At 36.4% G+C, this 22,183-nt stretch overlaps 1 protein-coding gene across 1 annotated transcript; it reads left to right on the plus strand.

Moving 5' to 3' along the window:
* The first annotated feature begins 438 nt into the window (after nt 1–438).
* LOC113089156 (voltage-dependent R-type calcium channel subunit alpha-1E-like) lies at nt 439–21,794 on the plus strand. The gene is made up of 27 exons (XM_026255935.1): nt 439–575; nt 665–794; nt 1,839–1,898; nt 2,781–2,887; nt 3,179–3,190; nt 3,298–3,394; nt 4,506–4,666; nt 4,862–4,996; nt 6,998–7,199; nt 8,721–8,885; nt 9,992–10,105; nt 10,238–10,357; nt 10,553–10,663; nt 11,212–11,277; nt 11,428–11,519; nt 11,696–11,864; nt 12,163–12,290; nt 12,786–12,882; nt 14,904–15,009; nt 15,105–15,212; nt 15,426–15,526; nt 15,772–15,878; nt 16,296–16,419; nt 18,827–18,955; nt 19,577–19,718; nt 20,442–20,617; nt 20,971–21,794. The coding sequence occupies exons 1-27, from the start codon at nt 454–456 to the stop codon at nt 21,460–21,462; spliced, it is 3,573 nt and encodes a 1,190-aa protein (XP_026111720.1). The 5' UTR covers nt 439–453; the 3' UTR covers nt 21,463–21,794.
* The last annotated feature ends 389 nt before the right edge of the window (nt 21,795–22,183 follow it).

A 22,183-nucleotide genomic window follows, 5' to 3' on the forward strand; every position in this document is an offset into this window, starting at 1 on the left:
TCTAAATGCCATCTGAAATTTTCATCTAAAATTAGGATTTTTATCAAGTTTTTTATACTTATGTTCAGTTATTTCACTTTAATAGCCTGGAAAAGGACCTGCACGTTGCCACTAAAGTAAAATGACTCAACCTATGCATTAGGAGCTTGATAAAAATCCTAATTTTAGAGGAAAATTTCAGATGGCATTTAGAGGCTTTTGCATCTGAACTCTTCATATACTGTGTGTATATATATGTGTGGTGTATATATATATATATATATATATATATATATACATGCATGTACGTATGTAAAAAATATATAAAACTGGTAGTTTCCAATGAAGTTTCACTCCAGTGTTTGTAATACTTTTCTGCAACAAACTCTCAGCTTTCTTCTTTTACTGAGTTATACTAAGTTGAAGTAAACATAAAGATCCATCATGTAAAAGCTCCCAATTTCTAATATATACATGGATTTTACAGGTAATAGTAAAGACATAGAGGCCTTAAAACCAGAGAAAGAAGATGAAACCCCAGATGCACCAGAAGCCCCTCCACCTGTCAGCATGTTCATCTTCAAACCCAGCAACCCGTAAGGCTGAATGTTTATGTAGCCAGAGCTGTATTCTATATTTGATTAATATTTTATCACTTTAGATCTATTTAACTTCTTTTTCACAGGATCCGCAGGGCCTGCCACTATATTGTCAATCTTCGTTATTTTGAGATGTCAATCCTTCTTGTGATCGCCGCCAGCAGTATCTCCTTGGCTGCTGAAGACCCTGTCAACACTAATTCGGACAGGAACAAAGTAAGACCCCCCCCCCCCATTACCATGTCTCCATTTTTTAAATTGTGTATACAACACCCATATGCAAACAATTCTGCTACAGTTCTTAGATGGTCTAAATTAGAAGTGCATTTATATTTTATTAAGTGCTTCTAAGGAAACTTATATAAATTGTTGAGTATCGTTAACTTAGTTAATTTACCCATCATCCATCATTAGTTGTCATTAATATTTCTGGGTAATTCTCATGTTCTGCAGTATGAAAGGCTGTATCTAAAACTACTGTAAACAGTAATTTTGTAATACTTTTATAATGCATGCAAGTTTCATTTCATATTTCATATTAAATGACATACTTAATGGAATATTGTGATTTGAAAAAATTATTTGTCACCGAAAAAAAAAATTCTGACCTAAACATTTGTCATAATGCATACATAGGACATTTTATATAAAAATGTTGATTTAAAAACTCCCAAGCGTCATTACAAATTAAATATATGTATATTAAATAATAACAATATTAAACAATATTAAATAATTTATTTCCATGTACAATCTTTCAAATAATTTTTTATAATATAAATAAATACACAGTAGACAGATGTTTGAGGTTTTTTTGGCTCTGATAATGTTGCTCCCTGCTGGTGTTGAAGTGTTTGGCATTTTTTTGCAAGCTAATAGAAAAGGTTTTAAATTTCCCTAGTGACGGTGCAGCAGCTGTTGAAAACCACAGCTAATTACATGCTAAGACTCTTTCAGTAATAGATGATGAGATCTTGTGCCTATGTAAATGAATTACAAAAACTATGTTTTAGATGCTGAAGAAGAAGCCTATTTCCCTTTTAGAAATGCACAAACTTGCATTTAAATCTATACATTGAGGGTAATATTAGTGCTGTGACTTTGTGTGTAGATCCATCATGAGAATATCAACATTCTGGCTTGTTCAAATTTAGCAGTCAATGGCAAGCGATGCTAATGTCTCTTAAGTCTCTTGTAATTGTGTGTTTGCTAATGCTGACATTGTAATGCTTTTTGGATTATTGTCTTTATGTGTAATAGGTGCTGCGCTATTTTGATTATGTATTCACTGGTGTCTTCACATTTGAAATGATAATCAAGGTAAGTTCATGGATTGTTCTGTTTTAATGTATGTTCCTCAGTTTGCAAAATTAAACTTTGTGTGTGTGTGTGTGTGTGTGTGTGTGTGTGTGTGTATATATATATATGTATACAGTACAGAACAAAAGTTTGGACACACCTTCTCTTTCAAAGAGTTTTCTTTAAATTGTAGAGTCACACTGAAGGCATCAAAACTATGAATTAACACATGTGGAATTATATATGGAATTATATACATAACAAAAAAGTGTGAAAAAACTGAAAATATGTCATATTCTAGGTTCTTCAAAGTAGCCACCTTTTGCTTTGATTACTGCTTTGCACACTCTTGGCTTCTCTTAATGAGCTTCAAGAGGTAGTCACCTGAAATGGTCTTCCAACAGTCTTGAAGGAGTTCCCCGAGAGATGCTTAGCACTTGTTGCCCCTTTTGCCTTCTGTCTGCGGTCCAGCTCACCCCTAAACCATCTGGATTGGGTTCAGGTCCGGTGACTGTGGAGGCCAGATCATCTGGCGCAGCACCCCATCACTCTCCTTCTTGGTCAAATAGCCCTTGATGCCTTCAGTGTGACTCGACAATTTTCATAGTCATGAAAATAAAGAAAACTCTTTGAATGAGAATGTGTGTCCAAACTTTTGGTCTGTACTGTATGTTAAATTAAAATTGATGTGGCCATGTTTGGTGACCCATACATGGAATTGGTGCTCTGCCTTTATCCCATCCAAAGTGCACGCACAGTGAACACACACACCATGAACATACACCCAGAGCAGTGGGCAGACCCAGAGAGCAGTTGGGGGTTCAGTGCCTTGCTCAAGGGTACCTCAGTTGTGGTATCGGTGGTGGGATTGTCAATGATATGTTGTTATCATATCTTTCTCAGATGATTGAGCAGGGTTTGATCTTACATGATGGCTCCTATTTCCGTGACCTGTGGAACATTCTGGACTTCATAGTCGTGGTGGGAGCTCTGGTGGCCTTTGCTCTTACGTAAGTCAGATGAATGAACAAGTGTAATTTTGCATTTTGTTGTTAAAGCTGAAACATATGGATGAAGCTTTTTAGGTGCATTGCTCAAATGTTTTGTTATTCATCTTCCAATTCCATTAATGCTGTGTGATACCTACATGACTTATGTGAGCAAAACAAATAATGATGTTAGTTGATGCTCTCTTTACTGTGTTGTGAGTGTAAAACACTTCTTTGTTCATTGAGAAGCACTTTGATTCAGAATGCCTGTCTGTTTCTCATTTTTTCTCTGTGGCTCACATTATCTGGCAGGAATGTGATGGGGTAAACACAATCTCTAGTGATTTTGCGCCATATAATAATAATGTGTGTATGTGAGAAATAGGACAGTTTTTTGATTGTTTAGTTACAAATGTTTTCATGCTATACAGGAGTAACACAGGAAGAGACATTAAAACCATCAAATCACTCCGAGTTCTTAGAGTATTGAGGCCTCTTAAGACTATTAAAAGACTTCCCAAACTCAAGGTATGTGAACATGAAAGGAATACACAACTGTTCAAAAGTCAGGGATCAAAAGGTTTGTTTGTTTGTTTGTTTGTTTGTTTTGAAAGAAATGAATACTTGTATTTTTTTGAATGCATTAAATTGATCAAACATGACAGTAAAGTGTTCCACAAGATTTCTATTTTAAATAAATGCTGTTTTAACTTCCTATTCAGCAAAGAATCCTAAAAAGCTGTTCATCAATAGCTTTATTCAGATATTCATTTATTCATCAAAGAATCCTATAAAGCTTTTTCTGATTCTGATTCTAAAAAGAATTATCACAGTTTCCACAAAAGTATTAAGCAGCACTCCTTTTTTTAAACATTGATAATAATAAGAGATGTTTCTTGAGCAACAAATGAGCATAGTAGAATTATTTCTGAAGGATCATGTGTTTTTACTGTAACTTTGATCAAATAAATTCAGCTCTGGTGACCATAAGAGGTTTCTTTCAAAAATAAAGATTTTTGAAAATCTTTTTGACCCCTGCGTGTGTGTGTATGTAGGTACAAATCTTTGTTGAATTGTAAGATTTTACTGGATTAGGCAATTAGTTGAATACATGATTAGTCGAACAGTATGTGTGTATCTACGTTGTTCATTATTGAATTATTTGAAATTGATTATTTGACAAATGTGGTCAGCAAAGCAGCAGAACAAGAACAAATAGGAGGGAAGGTGATGAAACTCTTTTGCCATGTGTGAAAAGACTGCATTAGTATTTTTAGTTCCCAGTCCTCACAGTCTGACAGAGCTTTCTCTCTGTGTGAGTGTGTGTGTGTGTGTGTGTGTGTGTGTGTGTGTGTGCGTGCGTGCGTGCGTGCGTGCGTGTGTGTGTGTGTGTGTGTGTGTGTGTGTGAGTGTATATCTTGGGTTTGTGGTGTAAGAGGTGGAGAAAGAGCCAGCAATGTGTGGAAAAAAGAGGCAAAGTGATAAAGTGTGAGAGGCAGATTTAAACACAAAACAGTTGAAGTACTAAAATTACAACATAATAACATAATAATATAATAACAATATAATAATAAAGTTAAATAGAAATTATAAAATTGTCCATCTCTCACATTGTTCTTTCTCTCCTTTTGATTTGCAGGCTGTGTTTGACTGTGTGGTCACATCACTAAAGAATGTCTTCAACATCCTCATTGTCTACAAGCTCTTTATGTTCATATTTGCAGTAATTGCAGTGCAACTTTTCAAAGGGAAATTTTACTACTGTACCGACAGTTCCAAGGACACAGAAGACGAGTGCAAGTAGGTGTCCATTACATCTGCAATATAAATTCTAAATGTAATGCTAAAATCAATTTTAAAACTGCTCAGATATTATTCAAAACTAAGAAGACTTTAGAAAATGTCTTTGCTGCTATGAATAGAATAATTACATTTTAGGAGTACAAAATCCTCACTGTTTATTATCTGGAAAATATTTTTCTTAATGTTTTATAGGGGTTACTACATTGACTATGACAAAGACAAGAAAAAGGAGAAACGGGAGTGGAAGAGACGTGATTTTCATTATGATAACGTCATCTGGGCTTTGTTGACTCTCTTCACTGTATCCACTGGGGAAGGGTGGCCGCAGTAAGAGCCAACTTTATTATATGTTTTCACACTGTATCATTTTGACACACTTATTAACACCTTAAGAAGATTATCATTATACTTAAAACTTTTCTAGAAGCTGTGCTTATATTTGCATATTCAGAAACACCCATTTTCACCTTCTAGAGCAGTGCTTCTCAACCTTTTTTACTGCAAGGCTCCGCTCCATATCAAAACTGAAATGCAAGCATATTTTGTAAAAACATCGCTGCAGACATTCTTTTCAACTTAAAATTACTAACTCTGCTCAGTTAACTAAACACACCAAAATACAAATGAAAAATAAAAATGAATGTGTGGGTTGACATCACCAGTGAACAAGCAGTTGTGACTATGTTAAAGGGTTAGTTCACCCAGATAGCAAATGTATGTAGTTGATAACTTACCCTCATGTTGTTTCAAACCCGTAAAACCTCTGTTTATCTTTGGAACACAGTTTAAGATGATTTAGATTTAGTCCGAGAGCTCTCAGTCCCTCCATTGAAGCTGTGTGTACGGTATACTGTCCATGTCCAGAAAGGTAAGAAAAACATCATCAAAGTAGTCCATGTGACATCAGAGAGTCGGTTAGTATTTTTTTGAAGCATCAAAAATACATTTTGGTACAAAAATAGCAAAAACGACGACTTTATTCAGCATTGTCTTCTCTTCCGTGTCTGTTGTGAGAGAGAGTTCAAAACAAAGCAGTCTGGATATCCGGTTCGCGAACGAATGATTCAGTTCACCAAATTGAACTGAATCGTTTTAAACGGTTCGCATCTCTAATACGCATTAATCCACAAATGACTTAAGCTGTTAACCTTTTTTAATGTGGCCGACACTCCCTCTGAGTTCAAACAAACACATTTTTCAAAATGTCTTGCCAAAGCAAACTCTTGGGAAAAGTTAATTCAGGCTGCAAAACATCTTCGTACTACCAATGGTCTGTGACTATTGCGTGATAGGAGGTGTGTGCTGAGGCTCCGCTTTCTTTCACAAGGAAATCTTCACTTGGTTCAATTGTCTATTGAGTCCTATATATTCGATATCAGTATACCACTGCACATGTATTTCAAACTTCGTTTTACCACAAACGAAGAATGAAAAAGAAATTCCGTCTTGAGTATATTGGAGCCTTAAGACAAGTCATATAACACATTGCCAACAAACCTGAATGCTCAACAAGGCAAAAAGGGGTAGAATTGATGCATATTTGTCAGTGATACATACAAAAATAAAGCAGGTATGATTTCTGAAAAAACACTAATAAGCAATCTTTAAATAGTGTTTTAAATATGCTGTAACCTTTTGTTGTATCTGATATGCCAAAAATCATTGCTTGCAGCACATTTAAGTCACACTTGTGTGTATCCCATTACATTAAATTTATATCAAATTAAGTGACATGTTTGAACAAATGTTGCTAGAGCACTAACTTCACTTTTATGAGCCTTTTTTTTTTTGTTGCTGTGATTTTAAACCAACTAGTCTGATTTTAGTGTGTGTATGAAGTTAGCTCCCCTCTCAAGTTCGGACAGGTGTTCCATTCAAAGTGCATTTAAGTGTGCGAGACATGAATTTACATTTTATTTATTTACTTGTCCGTGTGTGAAGACGTTGTGTTGCGCAAATCCATGAATGAATGTTTCAAAGTGAAGTAAACTTCAACAGATTTCCCATGCTCAGGGAGTGGGGAGCAATGAACATGGTGTAGGAACCATGTCAATCGGAACACAGTTCATGCACGGAGCTCACTTCTAATTAGCTGCTTATCTGAATCAGGTGTGTTAACAAAGAGAGACATACAAAATGTGCAGAGAAGAGGGTCACCAGGACTGGAATTGAGAATCGCTGTTCTAGCAGAGTAATCCCAATGTGGTTTGTCACAATAACTATTCACATGTTCCACTAACGTTTGGCAGCCAAAAAGTACCCAAATACTACATATCATATATAAATGTATAAAGTTTTGTCTTTAAACACACTTGTTTGGTATTGTAGAGTTTTGCAGCACTCTGTGGATGTGACCGAGGAGGACCGGGGTCCCAGTCAGGGAAACAGAATGGAGATGTCCATCTTTTACGTCATTTATTTTGTGGTGTTCCCCTTCTTCTTCGTCAACATATTCGTGGCTCTCATTATCATCACCTTCCAAGAGCAGGGTGACAAAATGATGGAGGAGTGCAGTCTGGAGAAAAACGAGGTGATTGTTCCTGTTTTTATGTTCATGTTGCAAATCCAGTTGAGTGCATGTGTGTAGTTATGTGTATAGAAGCAATTGCATATACTTGATGCAACAAAAAGAAAAGTCTTGAAGTTCTTATGTGTTTTGCTGTTAAATGTTTATCAGCGCACTGCCACTTGTACACACGGCATGAGTGCTTTTTATAGAAGGATTAATTTTATTCACTTCAGTAGTCTCAAAGGACTTTTTGAATGAGAAGTGCTCCAGATTCAAGACATTATTTTGACATCCAAATATCTGTGCGTGTATTATCAACCCAAAGCTAATGTTGCTGAAATTGGCACATGTATCTTCATTCATGGCAAACTCAGAGATAAATCTACTTCTGCACTTCCTTCCCTTTGATATCCGTTATTTCCTACTAGTCTTCAAAAAGAATTACGCCAGGAACAGTGTCAAAACAAAGTTAAATCAGTTCCATTTTGGTTTAGATTAATGCATGCATATTCAGGTTTATTTATATTATTATTTATATTATGTCAATGAATAAAAATGTTGAACTAATTAATTGCAATTCTTTTCTGAAATGAATCGTGATTAAACCCACCTAACACACATATATATATATATATATATATATATATATATATATATATATATATATATATATATATATATATATATATATATATTTATATATATAAATAAATATATATATATATCTCACTGCAATCTTGGAATTAATCTAGATTAATATAGATTAAAATGGCTCATTTGAATTCTGCCGAAGGCATAAAATAATGACTAAAGGTAACGTTAAGTCTTTGAGAGTGGGTTTCTCAAGACAGGTGGTGCATTAGACCAGGGGCTCATCTCCTGTTTCCAAAATGCATCACAAACTGCTTGAGAAAGGACTGCATATGCACTGCAGACAGATTATGTGTGAAACAGGCATGCGTCTTGTCGAGGTTTCCATTTGGAGGCTTTTTTTAAAAAATTCCTGAAGCAAACCCGCCAGCTTCAGCTGCATCCATGTTAGCACGTCACGTTTGATGTGGTAATTTCACAATAGGCATACACACAGGTTTAAAGACTCGTTCTCGCCCCCTACAGATTTGGCTAGGTATACAACCACGCTAAAATATCAAGGTGAAAGTCATCATAGCTCGCGTAGTATAGACCCAGCTCCCGACCCAACTTTGAGAATAGATTAATGGCGATATTTTTTTTATCGCAGCATGTTAACGCCAATAACGGCCCACCACTAATATATATATTCATTCTTCTACCGAACACAATCGATTATATTTTGAAGGACGTTGGTAACCAAACGGTTTTGGGTCCCATTGATTTTAATAGTATTTTTTGTCCATACTAGGAAGTCAGAGGAACCTGAAATCATTCTTTAGTATTATTAGCTTTTTTTCTCAGACACTGTGACCTGAATCTTGCACAAAGTTGCAAGCAATCTTATGTTATCTTATGTGAGGTTAACTGCAAATGTGTGACAAACATTCTTTCTGTATATTTCTCTCTTAGAGGGCTTGTATCGACTTTGCCATCTGTGCCAAACCTTTGACTCGCTATATGCCTCAGAACAGAGAGACCTTACAGTACCGGCTGTGGCACTTTGTGGTGTCTCCCGTATTTGAATACACCATACTGACGATGATAGCCCTTAACACCATTGTTCTCATGATGAAGGTAAGGAAGAATTACTTTGTTGCTGCACTGTGAACTGTTTATTTGTTTATTTATTTATTCATTAATTTGTTTTATTAATAGCCATGCAAAAATACTTTCCCTCAACTTTGTGTTGAGGTATGCTGAAGTAGAAAGCGTTTACTTGCAGTAACTGTACATTATGCCTTAAATATAATGACAGAAATGGAAGGAAATATTATTATTTTAGGTGTTTTTATGAAAATTAAATTATGAGTATATACCTCTTTCTCTGTGTGTGCGTTTGTCCAAGTAAATTGGGTTGATTTAGCTGTTTTTCAGTCCCTGCTGGTGACCCCTGGTCTGTGATACTGCTAGAAAACCAGACGGTCATGAGTCACATCTTATTAAATATTGATCTTAAGCACCATCTACTATTTAACATTTCCTCATTAGTTTAAGCCTGAAATCTCTCGTGATTAATTTCACCTGGTGTTAGAGGTCGGCCTCCACTAGCCATCATGTATACAGTGGTCTTTCTACAGTGAAACATAGAGAGAGTATTAGAACACAGATATTTTTAAGCATTGAACTGTGAGCAGTTTCTTTTCTCTCTGTCTGACTTATTCATTCAGTTTTCAGTTTTCATTTTCAAAGTGCTTAATTGGCATATAAACATCCGTCAAAATTTTAATTGGATTGTGAAATGTGGGTGTTCCACAATAAAACGTCTCTAGACCTGAATATGTCTAAAATGATGCTTACTGTAAATAGCTATTTGGCTGTTGCTTAACATTATCTGTAAGCCTGCATGACCTAAGTGACATTAGTAGAAAAGGAATGTCTGTTTTATAATTAGGTCTTAAGAAGTTTGAATACTTCTTAAGAAATATTTGAAAGTTTTAAAGGAACACTCTACGTAAAAAAAAAAAAAAAAAAAAAAAGCTCATTATTTTGATAATTTTGATTGCAACTGTGGTTGTTGCCATACTTAGTGTTTGCCAAGACCTTGTTAGGCAGATATGTAGGTTTTCTAACAGAGCCATTGAGAAAGAGGTGCGCCAATGGAAATTCAAAATGCTTGATCGTCACGTGATTCACATAGAAGTACATGGTGTTTTTTTTCTCTCTTTTTTGCATTCTATCAGCATCATGATCCTCGTATTGAAGGCTATGACAATGCGCTAAAATACCTCAACACTGTATTCACTGTTATTTTCACTGTGGAATGTGTTCTCAAGATCCTGGCATTTGGAATTATGGTAAGCACACTGGGAATATGATAATCTCTTTCTGTATGTGTGTGTGTGAATATATATATATATATATATATATATATATATATAACAACAAAATGTATTTCTAGCATTCATTTTTACCTTTATGTCTTTCAGAATTATTTCAGAGACACTTGGAATATATTTGACTTTATCACAGTTCTAGGAAGCATCACTGAAATTGTGGTTGACAAAGTCCAGTATATAAAAGAGAAAAATCAGTCTGCCTCATATACAGTAAGTGTTCTTTGTAGGCAGTAGTGGTTTGCAATTACGTTTGTATTCTAATTACTTTTTAGCAAGCTTCTTTGTGTTTTGATTGCTGTGTACACAATATTTATTTCCATGAGCAATGACCTTAATTAACAGATTGGTTTTTGTCCTGTATTTATTTGCACAAATAATCACTTCTGTGTTCTGATTGGTTTGCAGGGATTTAATATGGGCTTCCTGAAGTTATTCCGGGCAGCTCGGCTGATTAAGCTTCTGCGTCAGGGCTACACCATTCGTATTCTGCTCTGGACTTTTGTCCAGTCCTTCAAGGTCAGACATGGCTTTTACAGCAGTAGTACTACATTGAAATGCCTTATTCCTTTTTGTATTTATCTTCTTAACACTATTTTTGCTTTTATTTGAACAAAAGCCACTTAATATAAAATATTTTCTTTCACAGAATAGATTCAGAGTTCTCATAATGTTGTTTCAACAGTTACATAAAAAGTTCATCAAAGCTTTGAACTGCATTGGTTTTTACAAGATGTTACTTCCACTTTAACCATTAAACATTTGTTTTGCAAATAATAACTGTAATGTGTTTGTTTTTGTTTTTTTGGTAAGCTTTGTACTTTTGTTCTTGCTATTCAGTAACTACCAGCAATTATGTAATTGTAATATCTGCACATTATTGAATAATGAACGTTCTTCATCAAGCATCTGGGTAACATAGTTTATTAATGGAAAGAGAACCATTCCATCTATGTTTCAAACTTTTTTTTTTACCTTTGCAAGCACTGCTATTTTCATTAGGAAGTGTAAATATAATAACATTTTCATTTTTGAGTGTAGTACTTAACATGAGATTTGTCTTGCAGGCTCTTCCATATGTCTGTCTGCTAATCGCCATGCTGTTTTTCATCTATGCCATCATTGGCATGCAGGTAAAGGTTTTCTTGGTCCCCAGACTGTCTGTTTCCATCTTTCTTCTCTCTGTATCTTCCTTTGTTTCTTTGCCACTATTTATATTACTTTACCTCGATAAGCCTGGAAATTTAACAGACACCTTTTATGTTTTTGTAATTTCATTAAAGGTATTTGGCAACATCAAGCTAAATCCAAAAAGCCAAATCAACGAACACAATAACTTTAGGTCATTTTTTGGTGCTCTTATGCTGTTGTTTAGGTAAGATTATCTTCTTTGTTTGTTGTAAAACAAAAAACAAAACAAAAACGGATGCAACATGTTATGGTGTCAATTATTTTACTAATAAAGCAATCCACCCTTTGGACATTAATAAATGTGACTTAATTTATGATATACATATATGTGTGTGTGTGTGTGTGTGTGTGTCTGTTTAGGAGTGCAACAGGTGAGTCATGGCAAGAAATCATGTTATCATGTTTAGGAGAGAAGGATTGTGAAAAAGACGAATCACTCAACAACTCAACGACAACTGAGAAAAAAGATTGTGGTACAGAATTTGCATACTTCTACTTTGTCTCCTTCATCTTCTTCAGTTCTTTTCTGGTGAGAGTAAATTCATTTTAATGACACAAATACATAGCATTACAAACCTCTACATTAAAAAACCCACACACTTAAGACCTATTCACACAAAATTCATTTTTGGCACATAGAATATATATGGCAAGATTTTAAAATGGAAAATAAAAACACAGAAAAAAAAACATAATAATAATAAAATGCAACTTGTAATTGAAAACATGAATATGCGCCACTGCTTAACAGTCTTATCCTCACTCAATACCTTTTTGCTTTTCTATCGGTTTCTCTGTCTATTTTCACATCTCTAATTCTCTTTCAGATGCTAAATCTGTTTGTGGCCGTGATCATGGATAATTTTGAGTACCTGACACGTGATTCGTCCATTCTGGGTCCTCACCACTTGGATGAGTTTGTACGGATCTGGGGAGAGTATGACCGTGCAGCATGGTGAGAGATTCCATGGGCCTTTCAGTTGATCACATGCAAATGCAATACAAACACATACTGTAATTTGCTAGATTCATATTTTCTTGCATATGCTATTTCTTTCTTTACTCTTATTTGAAACCTTGCAGGATTACTTAAAGGGGTCGTATCGTGATGAATATTTATTTTTTACTTTTTTTTTCCCCTCTTGTTTGGTCTTTTGAGATTAAAAAGTTAATTACACTAAGAAAGCAAACTGTTGCTGAATTCAGACCTCATTTAATGACACTAAGCTGCAGAAAATGGTCATTTGACCACTAACTTTCAAAATGAAAGCAGCAAAATGACAACAGTTTGATTCTAAGACTCAGAGAAAGGATGTAAAACAAAAAAAAAAACTTCACTAATGTATGGTATGAACCCTTTAAAGTGTGTTTCATGAAAAATAACCACTCACACTGCATGTATCTTGAAGTTGTCTAATTTACTGTTAATGGCAAGTATTTCCTTCTCCAGTGGAAAACTACACTATAAGGAGATGTACAAAGTAGTACGCACAATATCACCTCCTCTGGGCTTTGGAAAGAATTGCCCCTACAGGGTGGCGTGCAAGGTTTGGCTCACCCATGAAAAAACTTCCCGTCTGCCTCTCTCCTCCTCTCCTTTTGTCATTCCCCACAGCTTCACTAGCTAACACCCCTCACCCCCTCTTGTTCCTGTGATCTACTCTAGTGCTTTCCACCAGGTCAAAGACTGGCAGAGACAAGAGCTCAGTGCACAGAGAGACAGCTCATCCCTTTGGCCCGTGTCCCGCTCTTGAAGTGTGAATAACTGCTGCAGTTAATGACACTAAGAGCCATCCATCAGTGAACTCCATTAGATAATATCTAACACTGCCAATGGATGTTAAGTGGGGATTCGGTCTCTCTGTGTCTGAATTGGATTTGGGGCTTTTATTGAACATTATTCCATAAATGTGGGTTTTAGGTTAGAGGAGACTCCTCATGGTGAACACGAGGCAGATCTTCATGTTCGCCATTGCCTCACCTGTTTATAAATCAAAAGAACAGTGTGCTAATTTCTTCCCTGACCTACCACGGTGGCAGAAATTAGTTTAATATTTTTAAAGGGGAAATATTTGCTACTTGGAAGTTTTTACCTTATGAGGGCATACTTTTTATAAATAATTATTCATATTAAAAACATGTTACCGATTTATATTTTGAATTAGAATTATATAATTAAATATTATATTTAATACACATTATATAAAAATATTATATTTAATCACAGTTCTGTTTGCCTGTATTTTTATGTTTTTTATATCTATGCATTTATATTATATACACACATATACATAATTTTTTTTTGTTTTTTGTTTTTTTGCTTTCACAAAATTGAACTTGTTCATTTCTGGCTCTGAGCACAATGCCCCTCGTGGGTTAATGTATTTTAATAGCATTGCTTTCTTTTCAATACAACCAGTCAAATCCTCAGATCCACCTGCTTGACTCATCAGATCTTTGGCTGTTTTAATATTTTCTCTCCTTCAGCCTCTTCTATGCCAGCATTGCATAGAACGACCTCCACCTGACCTCAACTCTATGTTTAATCAGTTTCCCTTTTTACAGTTTTTATTTTAAGTATGAAACACATTAAAATAACCTTCCCTTTCCTCTCTCTTCCTTCGTCTTCAATCTGTTTCCTTTTTCCTCTACGCTAATCTTCCTCTCCTCCCTCGTTCCGTGGAAATGCCCAATTCTTCCTCCTCCTCCTCTTCTTCATCACATTGCCCCTGGTGACTGCTCCCTCCTAGTGGTCGTATTCATTACACTGATATGTACGAGATGCTGACCTGCATGTCGCCACCGCTTGGCCTGGGCAAGAAATGCCCCTCCAAAGTGGCGTATAAGGTAGTCTGCAGTATTATGATTTGAATGAAGTCTGCTTGTTTTCAAGAGGCTCAAGCTCAAGGCTGTAGTTAAAGTGTCCCGAAGATGTATTTGGACACTTTAGTCAAACTTTAAACAATACGAATACTGTATCTATGCATTATGTAAAAGCATATTGAACCAAGTGAGCATGATTGTGAAACACAAGTTAGCTAAACGTTTGCACTTGGTTGTTTTCTATCTAGTTCCATTTTGAGTAACTTAAGTGTTTTAGGGCCACCTTATGTCAAATAATTGAAATACATATATCTATATTATTATTTGTAGAAGATCAGTGATTTTATTCTTTGTCATTGTCTCTTAATCATCCTACTGTAAAGTCCCTGTATATCCACCAATTATACTTTATTTGAATATGTCACCTTAGCATCCTCAAAAGGCTTTCATTATCCTAATATGTATTCCAGTGTTAAAAAAAAATTGCAAAGGGCATATTCATAAAGTGTGATCCTTTTCCAATTTCTGTGCATAAATCTCTGCTCTGTCTCCATCCAGTATATGTGTTTCAACTGTGTGCATGAATGTGTGATGTTGTGACATCTTCTTGGTATTAACTGTAGAAATTTAAAGACAATTAAACGTAGATGACTATTAGATTGCTATTTTAAAAACATGCTCACTTCTTAGCTTTGCAGTCCTTGTATTTAATGTGTCTTTTGTCCTCATGGTGACTTTCTCTCAGCGGTTGGTTCTGATGAACATGCCAGTGGATGAGGACATGTCCGTCCACTTCACCTCCACTCTTATGGCCCTGATACGCACTGCACTGGACATTAAAATCGCTCAAGGTTGGCACCACGGATAATATTCAGTTTTGTAAAAAATCAAACTTCCTCTGATTTTCCTTTACAATAATATTAGTTAAATGGTCTTTTTGTAACAGGGGGTGAGGACAGGGGTCAGATGGACATAGAATTGCAGAAGGAAATCAGTGTCATCTGGCCAAACCTCTCCCAGAAATCTCTTGATCTGCTAGTACCCATCCATAAAGGTGAGCGATCTGAATGAGATTTTTTTTTCCTTACTGTTCTGATAGTGTATTATTAAAATGTTTCTAGTATAATTAAACTTGGTCTTGATAGTTTTGCTTGTGGTACTATTGTTGAACACTAGGGGTGCCCACTGACTCCCTTGAAAGTGAGTGTAATTTGCAGCCGGCATAGAAATCTTAGTTTTTTCTACAACAAACAAATCTTTCTTCCAGCCAGTGACATGACCATTGGGAAGATTTATGCAGCCATGATGATCATGGACTACTACAAGCAAAACAAAGCTAAGAAGCTCCGTCAACAGCTTGAGGAACAGGTAAAGATGTCTTTTAACTCTACTAGAACTTCAGATTTAAAGACTAGTTGACTAACAACCTCACGCCTATTGAATCAGCTTGTAAATGCAACATTGCCATCTAACTGTATAGAATGCTGTTCATTTTACTGAAGACACATACCATAAAAACCTTCATATCTCAATTTGAAGTGCTAACGTCATAAAGCTGGAAAGATGTACTGTTTTTGGTTTACTTGTGCTGATCATCTAATGTTCTCTTGCAGAAACATGCACCGATGTTCCAGCGCATGGATGCATCTTCACTGCCACAGGACATTCTCTGCAGTGCCAAAGCTCTGCCATTCCTGTCAAACTGTGCAAGGTCTGCCCTGTAATTTTACCTGCTGTGTGTGTGTGTGTGTGTGTGTGTGTGTGTGTGTGTACTTATAGTACATCCACCATGTAACTGTTTGCAATGTTAAGTATCATTGATATATTAATATAGGTTTCTGTTAATATTTTTGTTGATTTTGCCATTTTTATTAGTTTATTTTTTATTATGTCTGTTTAGTTTTAGTTTAGTTTATGTAGTTGTAGTTGTTTCAGTACTAAATGAAAATGAGAAATGTTGCTTTGGCAACTAGCTTAAATAAATTTCATTTAATATTTATTTTAAGTAGTGACAATGTTTTAGTTTATAGGGTTAGGGTTAATAATAACCCTGATCAGTTTGTACCTTGTTTGTAGATGCATTTGTAAGGTAAGCCAACATGAGCATAATTGACAAGTTTCTCTGTTGTTTCCTCAGGAGTAGAGCTGGGTTTGTAGGACCGAGTCCCTTATCACCCCAAGACGTCTTCATGCAACCCTTTGTCCAAGACAGCATGGAAGAGAGGGATGAACACCAACACCAGTATCACCTTCAGAGTATGGTAGGAAAAACTAAACACACAAAGAAATACATCTCATCTCAGTCATACTAACACAGTATGCCCTGACATGTCTTGCATGAGGTGTTTTATTCATTATTTTATATATGTGAATGAAATGCCTGACATCTACTTTATGTTTTGTGAAACAACATTCAGATTCACAATCTATTTAAAATTCTCAAACTGTATGTGAATTCGGGCTCATTCTCAATGTTTATTAATTTAGGTTGGAAAACTGATGCAAACAATGACACGGTCTGAATACCACACAGCCAGACACTGTTCCGTTTTAAAAGTAGAAATAGAAAAGTAGAAAAAATTTTTCAGAGTCTAATTCGAGATGTGATTTGCAAAGCACAGATTGCAATTCGCAGTGCCTAGTCAGTAAAAAAATTTTTATCCTTGTGATTCTGGTGAATTTGGTATCTTAGTTTATACATGGAATTAAAGAAGTAGTCCCACACAAATGAAAGTAAAATTAAAAGTAGGACACGTCAGAGACTGTGGGTCTCGTATATGCATATATAAGTCACTACAATTTTGATCTGGCCTGGTTTGATAGTTCGTATTTGTGTCTCTACAGTCTGTTCTATACAGTCTTTACAGAACAGAAAGGAAATCGTAAAAAAAAATAAAAAACTAAAATAAAACATTGGTATAAGCAGATTTTTTTGTACTCTGGGACAGTTTAATTATTAATTCAATTGTTAATTAAACTGTCCGTTGTCAGTTATGTGCTACATTTTTATTTCAACATAAAGATGAAGCTGAAGCTAAGAATCACAAAACTTTTGATATCTCCTTCTAAAGATTTCTGGCAATGGTTTAGTAAGTGAGTAGGTTCATTTTTAAAATCTGATAGAAAGTTTACTTGATTACACAGGATTTTTTTTTCTTTTTTTTTTTTGCTTAATATTTTTAAGAAGTGACAGTGACCGTGTGATTGATACGGTCCACATTTTAACTTCTATTTACACTGTATAAATGACTGAATAGTCACTCGGAAGCCCTTTTCCACCACCTGAGAAAAAGAGAAGTCATCCTTTGGTAAATAATAATTTTGAGATTATTATTTATTATTAGCATGATTTTTGTTTTCTTATGTTGCGGAAATTGGTTTCCATAGAGGCACTCAGAAACAGGCCTTCTGATTGGATTGATATCAAATCTATCGGGAAGTCATCTGCATGTACATCCCCTCCCTGATTCACAATCATGCATGATGCTTCTACTTTTCCTCATGCATTTTCTTTACATTTGCAGCTTTATTGCCATTTCTGTATCATTTGCGTTGTTGCCTTGTAAAGGGAGAAATTTCAGAGAGCTGCTTTTAAAGTTTGGAAGGGTGTGTAGATGTGGTTTCTCAAGGTTAGACTGCTATAGGTCCAGATGACTTCCAGCACTTCTATAACCAGTGAACAGTTATACACAAGCTTAGATATCTTTCTGTGATCTTGTTTGTACTCTTATTTTCTACCCCCTCCTGCTTGCTTTTTCTTTGCCTCTCTGCTATGAACTTTAATATAACACTAGATACCTTAAGGGTTTTTTAAGTTGGTTTATATTTGAAACTCTTTTTGTGCTAGAGCCCTTGTGTGTATGCCCAATATGTTTGGCTTCTGCTTTGAAAATGTCTACACCCCCTTTGAGTTGCTTTTGCATATCTGCTCTATGTTGTGCTTATGATGCTTCACTCTTGCCACTTTACTATTTCTCTATGAATTTTTGGGAGATAAATGCAACTTTTCTTAACTTTAAATAAATACCTGCTCCTAAAAAAGGAGTATAACATTTGTCAGGTTATTTTGACTTTATTACATAACCTTGCATTTCTATTCTGAGTCCACTCCTAACAATGACACACTTGGTGCGATTATATTGAAGGCCCATTCACACCAAGAACAACAAGGATAACTATGACTATAAAGTTCTAAAAATCATTCTAAATTAAGGAGAATAGCAGAGTTCACACCACAGTTATAACAATAATGATACATGGAAAACAAAATCGTTATGATCAGGATCAGAATGATTTTTTATAGCTGATAAATGGTAAAACACTAGCTGCTGATCAGTCTTCATGCCAATTTAAAGAGCTTGCACATTTAAAAAAGCAGAAGATCTTGCAGAGAAGCTATACACAGCAAACAGGGTAACATGAAAACATAATATTATCTCAGGTATCCAAGCAGGTGCAAGCTTACCATGAACAGAACGTTATCTTAACGTTTGGTGGTGTGGATGCAAATATAGTTTTGTTAAATATTGTATAAATCGTTATAGATATTGTAATCGCTCTTTGTGTGAATGGGATTTTACAGCTGCAAAGTGTAATTTACATTTCTTTTTTAAGTAAGGACTGAATGTCTCTCCCTCCTCCCCGTTTTTTCTCTTTCTAACTGCATAGGTGCCAGAGTACAAAGAATTGAACATTTTGCTGTGCCCCACTAGCATGCAGGCCGATCCTCTGCAAGTGCCAGGGAGAGGCGTCTCTATCCGAGCCTCTTCCATGCCTCGCCTGGCAGTAGAGCCACAGGTACTACCTGTGTTAGCCTAGCCTAGCGATAACTAGATGCTCTGTCTAAATCTGCTCTGTGGTTAGCATTAGCAGTGGCGTTGATTCCTAAGAAGGATGGAAACAGTGGGTAGAAAGGTGTAGTTTGTGATTTGGTGGCAATGTAATGTCTAACCCTATTTTAATAAATATTAAAGTAATATAAATATTGATATAATGTAAGTATATAAAACAATTATTAATATATGTGATTTAATTGGGGTAAAATGTTTTAGATGGTTTATTAGCTGGTCAACCTGATTAGAACTTGTTTAATTTAGTAAGGCCCTATGGTGTAACCAGCAACCAGAAACACACCATCTTGAGCAGCTTGACCAGTCAGTTTTTTTTTCCAGCAGGGAATGTAAGGAGGTTGTGGTTGCCTTTGTTAGAGCTCAGTTCAGAATTTTTTATATGGAAACTCATTTTATTTGCATTTTTTTGTGCAATGTCACTTTGTACGGTTTCAAAGATAGAGTGTGCCAATCTTACAGCATAACATTAATTTGTTTTTGTGTTCTGTTTGTTGATGTGTGCTCTTGGGTTTGTCTGCGTCTTTTGTTTGTTCTCTTTGTCTTTTTGTGTTTTGTGGATGTATAGCAGGTGTCTTCAGAGAGTAAACTGATAAAGCGCTCATTCTCCACGATCGGTGATCAGTGTGTGAATGGTGACTGGCAGGAAGAGTTCTCTCTGGAGAGGGTGAGCCCAGACCGACTGGAAAGACCCAGGCAAAGAAGCTTTAGAGGTCAGTTTCCAGTAGGGATGTCAAAAGCATAGGCTCTTTAGTAGCAAGTCAATACTAAAATCGAAAAACATAATACAAGTCTACAGCAGTGGTTTTCAAGTTCAAGTTGAGCTTTATAGTCATTCCGCTACATGTGTGCACATACAGTGGAACGAAATGTCATGCCTCACAGGACCATAGTGCTATATAAATACAGATATACAACAATTTAGTAAAACAGTATAAACCTATACACAACTAACCTACTGACAGATTTTGACTATATATATATAAATCTTTACCTATACATAGACTGAAAAAGAAAAATATATAGACTATTTAGATTATTTGTAGTGCATGAGCATGTAAACACACATATAACTGAGTCTTTTGTGAGATTATGTACATACTGCAGTGTTTGTGAAAAGTGTAGTGCTCATAGAAGAGAATTGCACAAAAATGATTTGAATTGCAGGAAAAAAGAATGTTTCAGACAGAATGTTTCTATCCTGTCCTTTGGGGTCTCTCCCTTATTTAACACACTTGATTCAGATCATCAGCTCATCAAGTGGATGCTCCATTAATTAAGATGTGCAAAATGTGCAGAGGAGTGGGACCCCAGGACTAGGATTGATATCGGATTAATATATGTTTATGAAGATGCCCAAGCCTTGGCCACATTTGTGTGTGTGTGTGTTTTGTCTGCGCTTGTCTTAACATGTGCTTATGTTTGTGCATGTGCAGCTGTCAGGTCAAACCTGCGGGAGCCAGTGGACAAAGAGAGAGGACGGTCTAAAGAGCGAAGACACCTGCTGTCTCCAGACGTGTCTCGCTGCAACTCAGAGGAAAGGAGTCGGTCCCAGGAGAGACGCCACTCTCGATCGCCAAGTGAGGGCAGGAAACACACGACCCTCAGACAGGTGAGGAGACAAACACATGTGCATGACATGTCTCAGACCTGCCAGAACATTTAGTCTTTTTTATTATTATTGCTAAAATGAAATTGTGAAAGTAAAACATGTTGCAAAAGTTCTTTTGAACTTCCTATAAAACAATTCTGAAATGCATCATGGTTTCCACAAAAAATATTAAGAAGAATAACTTTGTTTTAACAAACATTTTAACTTTTGAACATTAATGTACATTGAAGTGTACATACCATCTAATTAAGCATTAATTTTTTTCCCTTCCATCACCTCATTGTTTTCTCATTCTCTCTCTCTCCCTCTTTATTAACCCACAATCATTTCCCCATCTCTTGTTATGTCTATAGGGAAATGGTTCAGGCAGCCCAATTCCACCCACTTCTGATTCAGGGACGCCCCGAGGGCGCCGTCAACTCCCACAGACACCTTCTCGGCCTCGGCCCCACATCTCCTACTCTCCGTTAGTGTGCCGTGCCCATCAGACACAAGGAGAGGCACGGTCACGGGCACTGCCCTCAGAGGAAGCGAAGGGACCAACCGGGACCAGGCAGGGCACTGCCATGGCCCACTCTACCCCTCAACGCTACATCTCGGAGCAATACCTGTCACTGCAGGAGGATGTTAACACTCCAGACTCAAGTGGTGTAGAGGACACTCTCACTTTTGAGGCGGCCATGGCCACCAGTCTGGGATGCTCCAACACCATCAGCTCTGCTCCACAACTACGTCACACCTGGCAGGTGCCTAACGGACATTTCCGTAAACGACTAGCACAAGCTGCATCGGGGACATCAGGCTGTGAGCTTCTTAGTGACGCTGATGAGGATGACCGGTGTTAGACTGACGTTTGGGTTGGTGCCTCTAAACTTTGTGCCTCAATCTAAGGAATAAATAGTACTGTGTGTTTATTTGTGCGTTTGTGAATGTGGAGTCTTATCAGAGATGTGTGATCATCTCAGAAGAACCAAACTAAAGATCTGAAGATCACAAACTGCTTGTGAGGAAAGGACAGCAGTCAACAGTCCTAGCATAAGCACACTGAGGTTGAAGATCGGGTCTGTGCCCTTACGCTTTCTCTGAACCCACCCACAGATGAAGTGCTGGCTAATGCAAATGCATCCAACGCATCATCAGGATTTAGGTCTTGCCTGAACGCACTCTGGTTTCTAAACCTGCCTCCACATACTGAGATGTCCCATCAGCAGAAAATCTGTATACTGATAAGGACATTGTGTTCAGACACATTGTTTACATGGTCCCTTACTGGCATGGTATACATGTGAAAGCCACTTGTTTTTGATTTTCAGAGGCTGATGGGCAGATAACAGATGCCTAATGGGGGATTTGACATCCTGATTGTTCTGCTGCCCGTGCCTGTGGTTTATTTAGGAGGTACACACAAGCTTATGCTCTAATACACACTCTAAGAATGAAGGAAGTGATGTTCAATCTGTCTTTGACAAGAGGTAAATACCCCTTTAACTGCATATCGTTACAATGACTGACTTTCCATGAAGGTAACAGGGATGTAAAGGGCCTGATAAATACTGCATGAAGTTA

The sequence above is a fragment of the Carassius auratus genome, unplaced genomic scaffold (genome assembly GCF_003368295.1).
Source record: "Carassius auratus strain Wakin unplaced genomic scaffold, ASM336829v1 scaf_tig00048852, whole genome shotgun sequence".
Lineage (NCBI taxonomy): Eukaryota > Metazoa > Chordata > Actinopteri > Cypriniformes > Cyprinidae > Carassius > Carassius auratus.

Bases quoted from the DNA above. Each gene is read 5' to 3' on its own strand.
- LOC113089156 (XM_026255935.1), top strand. From the start codon at position 454: ATGGATTTTACAGGTAATAGTAAAGACATAGAGGCCTTAAAACCAGAG. The intron at 10,358-10,552 runs GTAAGTGTTCTT...ATTGGTTTGCAG, and splicing joins ATCAGTCTGCCTCATATACA to GGATTTAATATGGGCTTCCT. The intron at 15,213-15,425 runs GTGAGCGATCTG...TCTTTCTTCCAG, and splicing joins GCTAGTACCCATCCATAAAG to CCAGTGACATGACCATTGGG.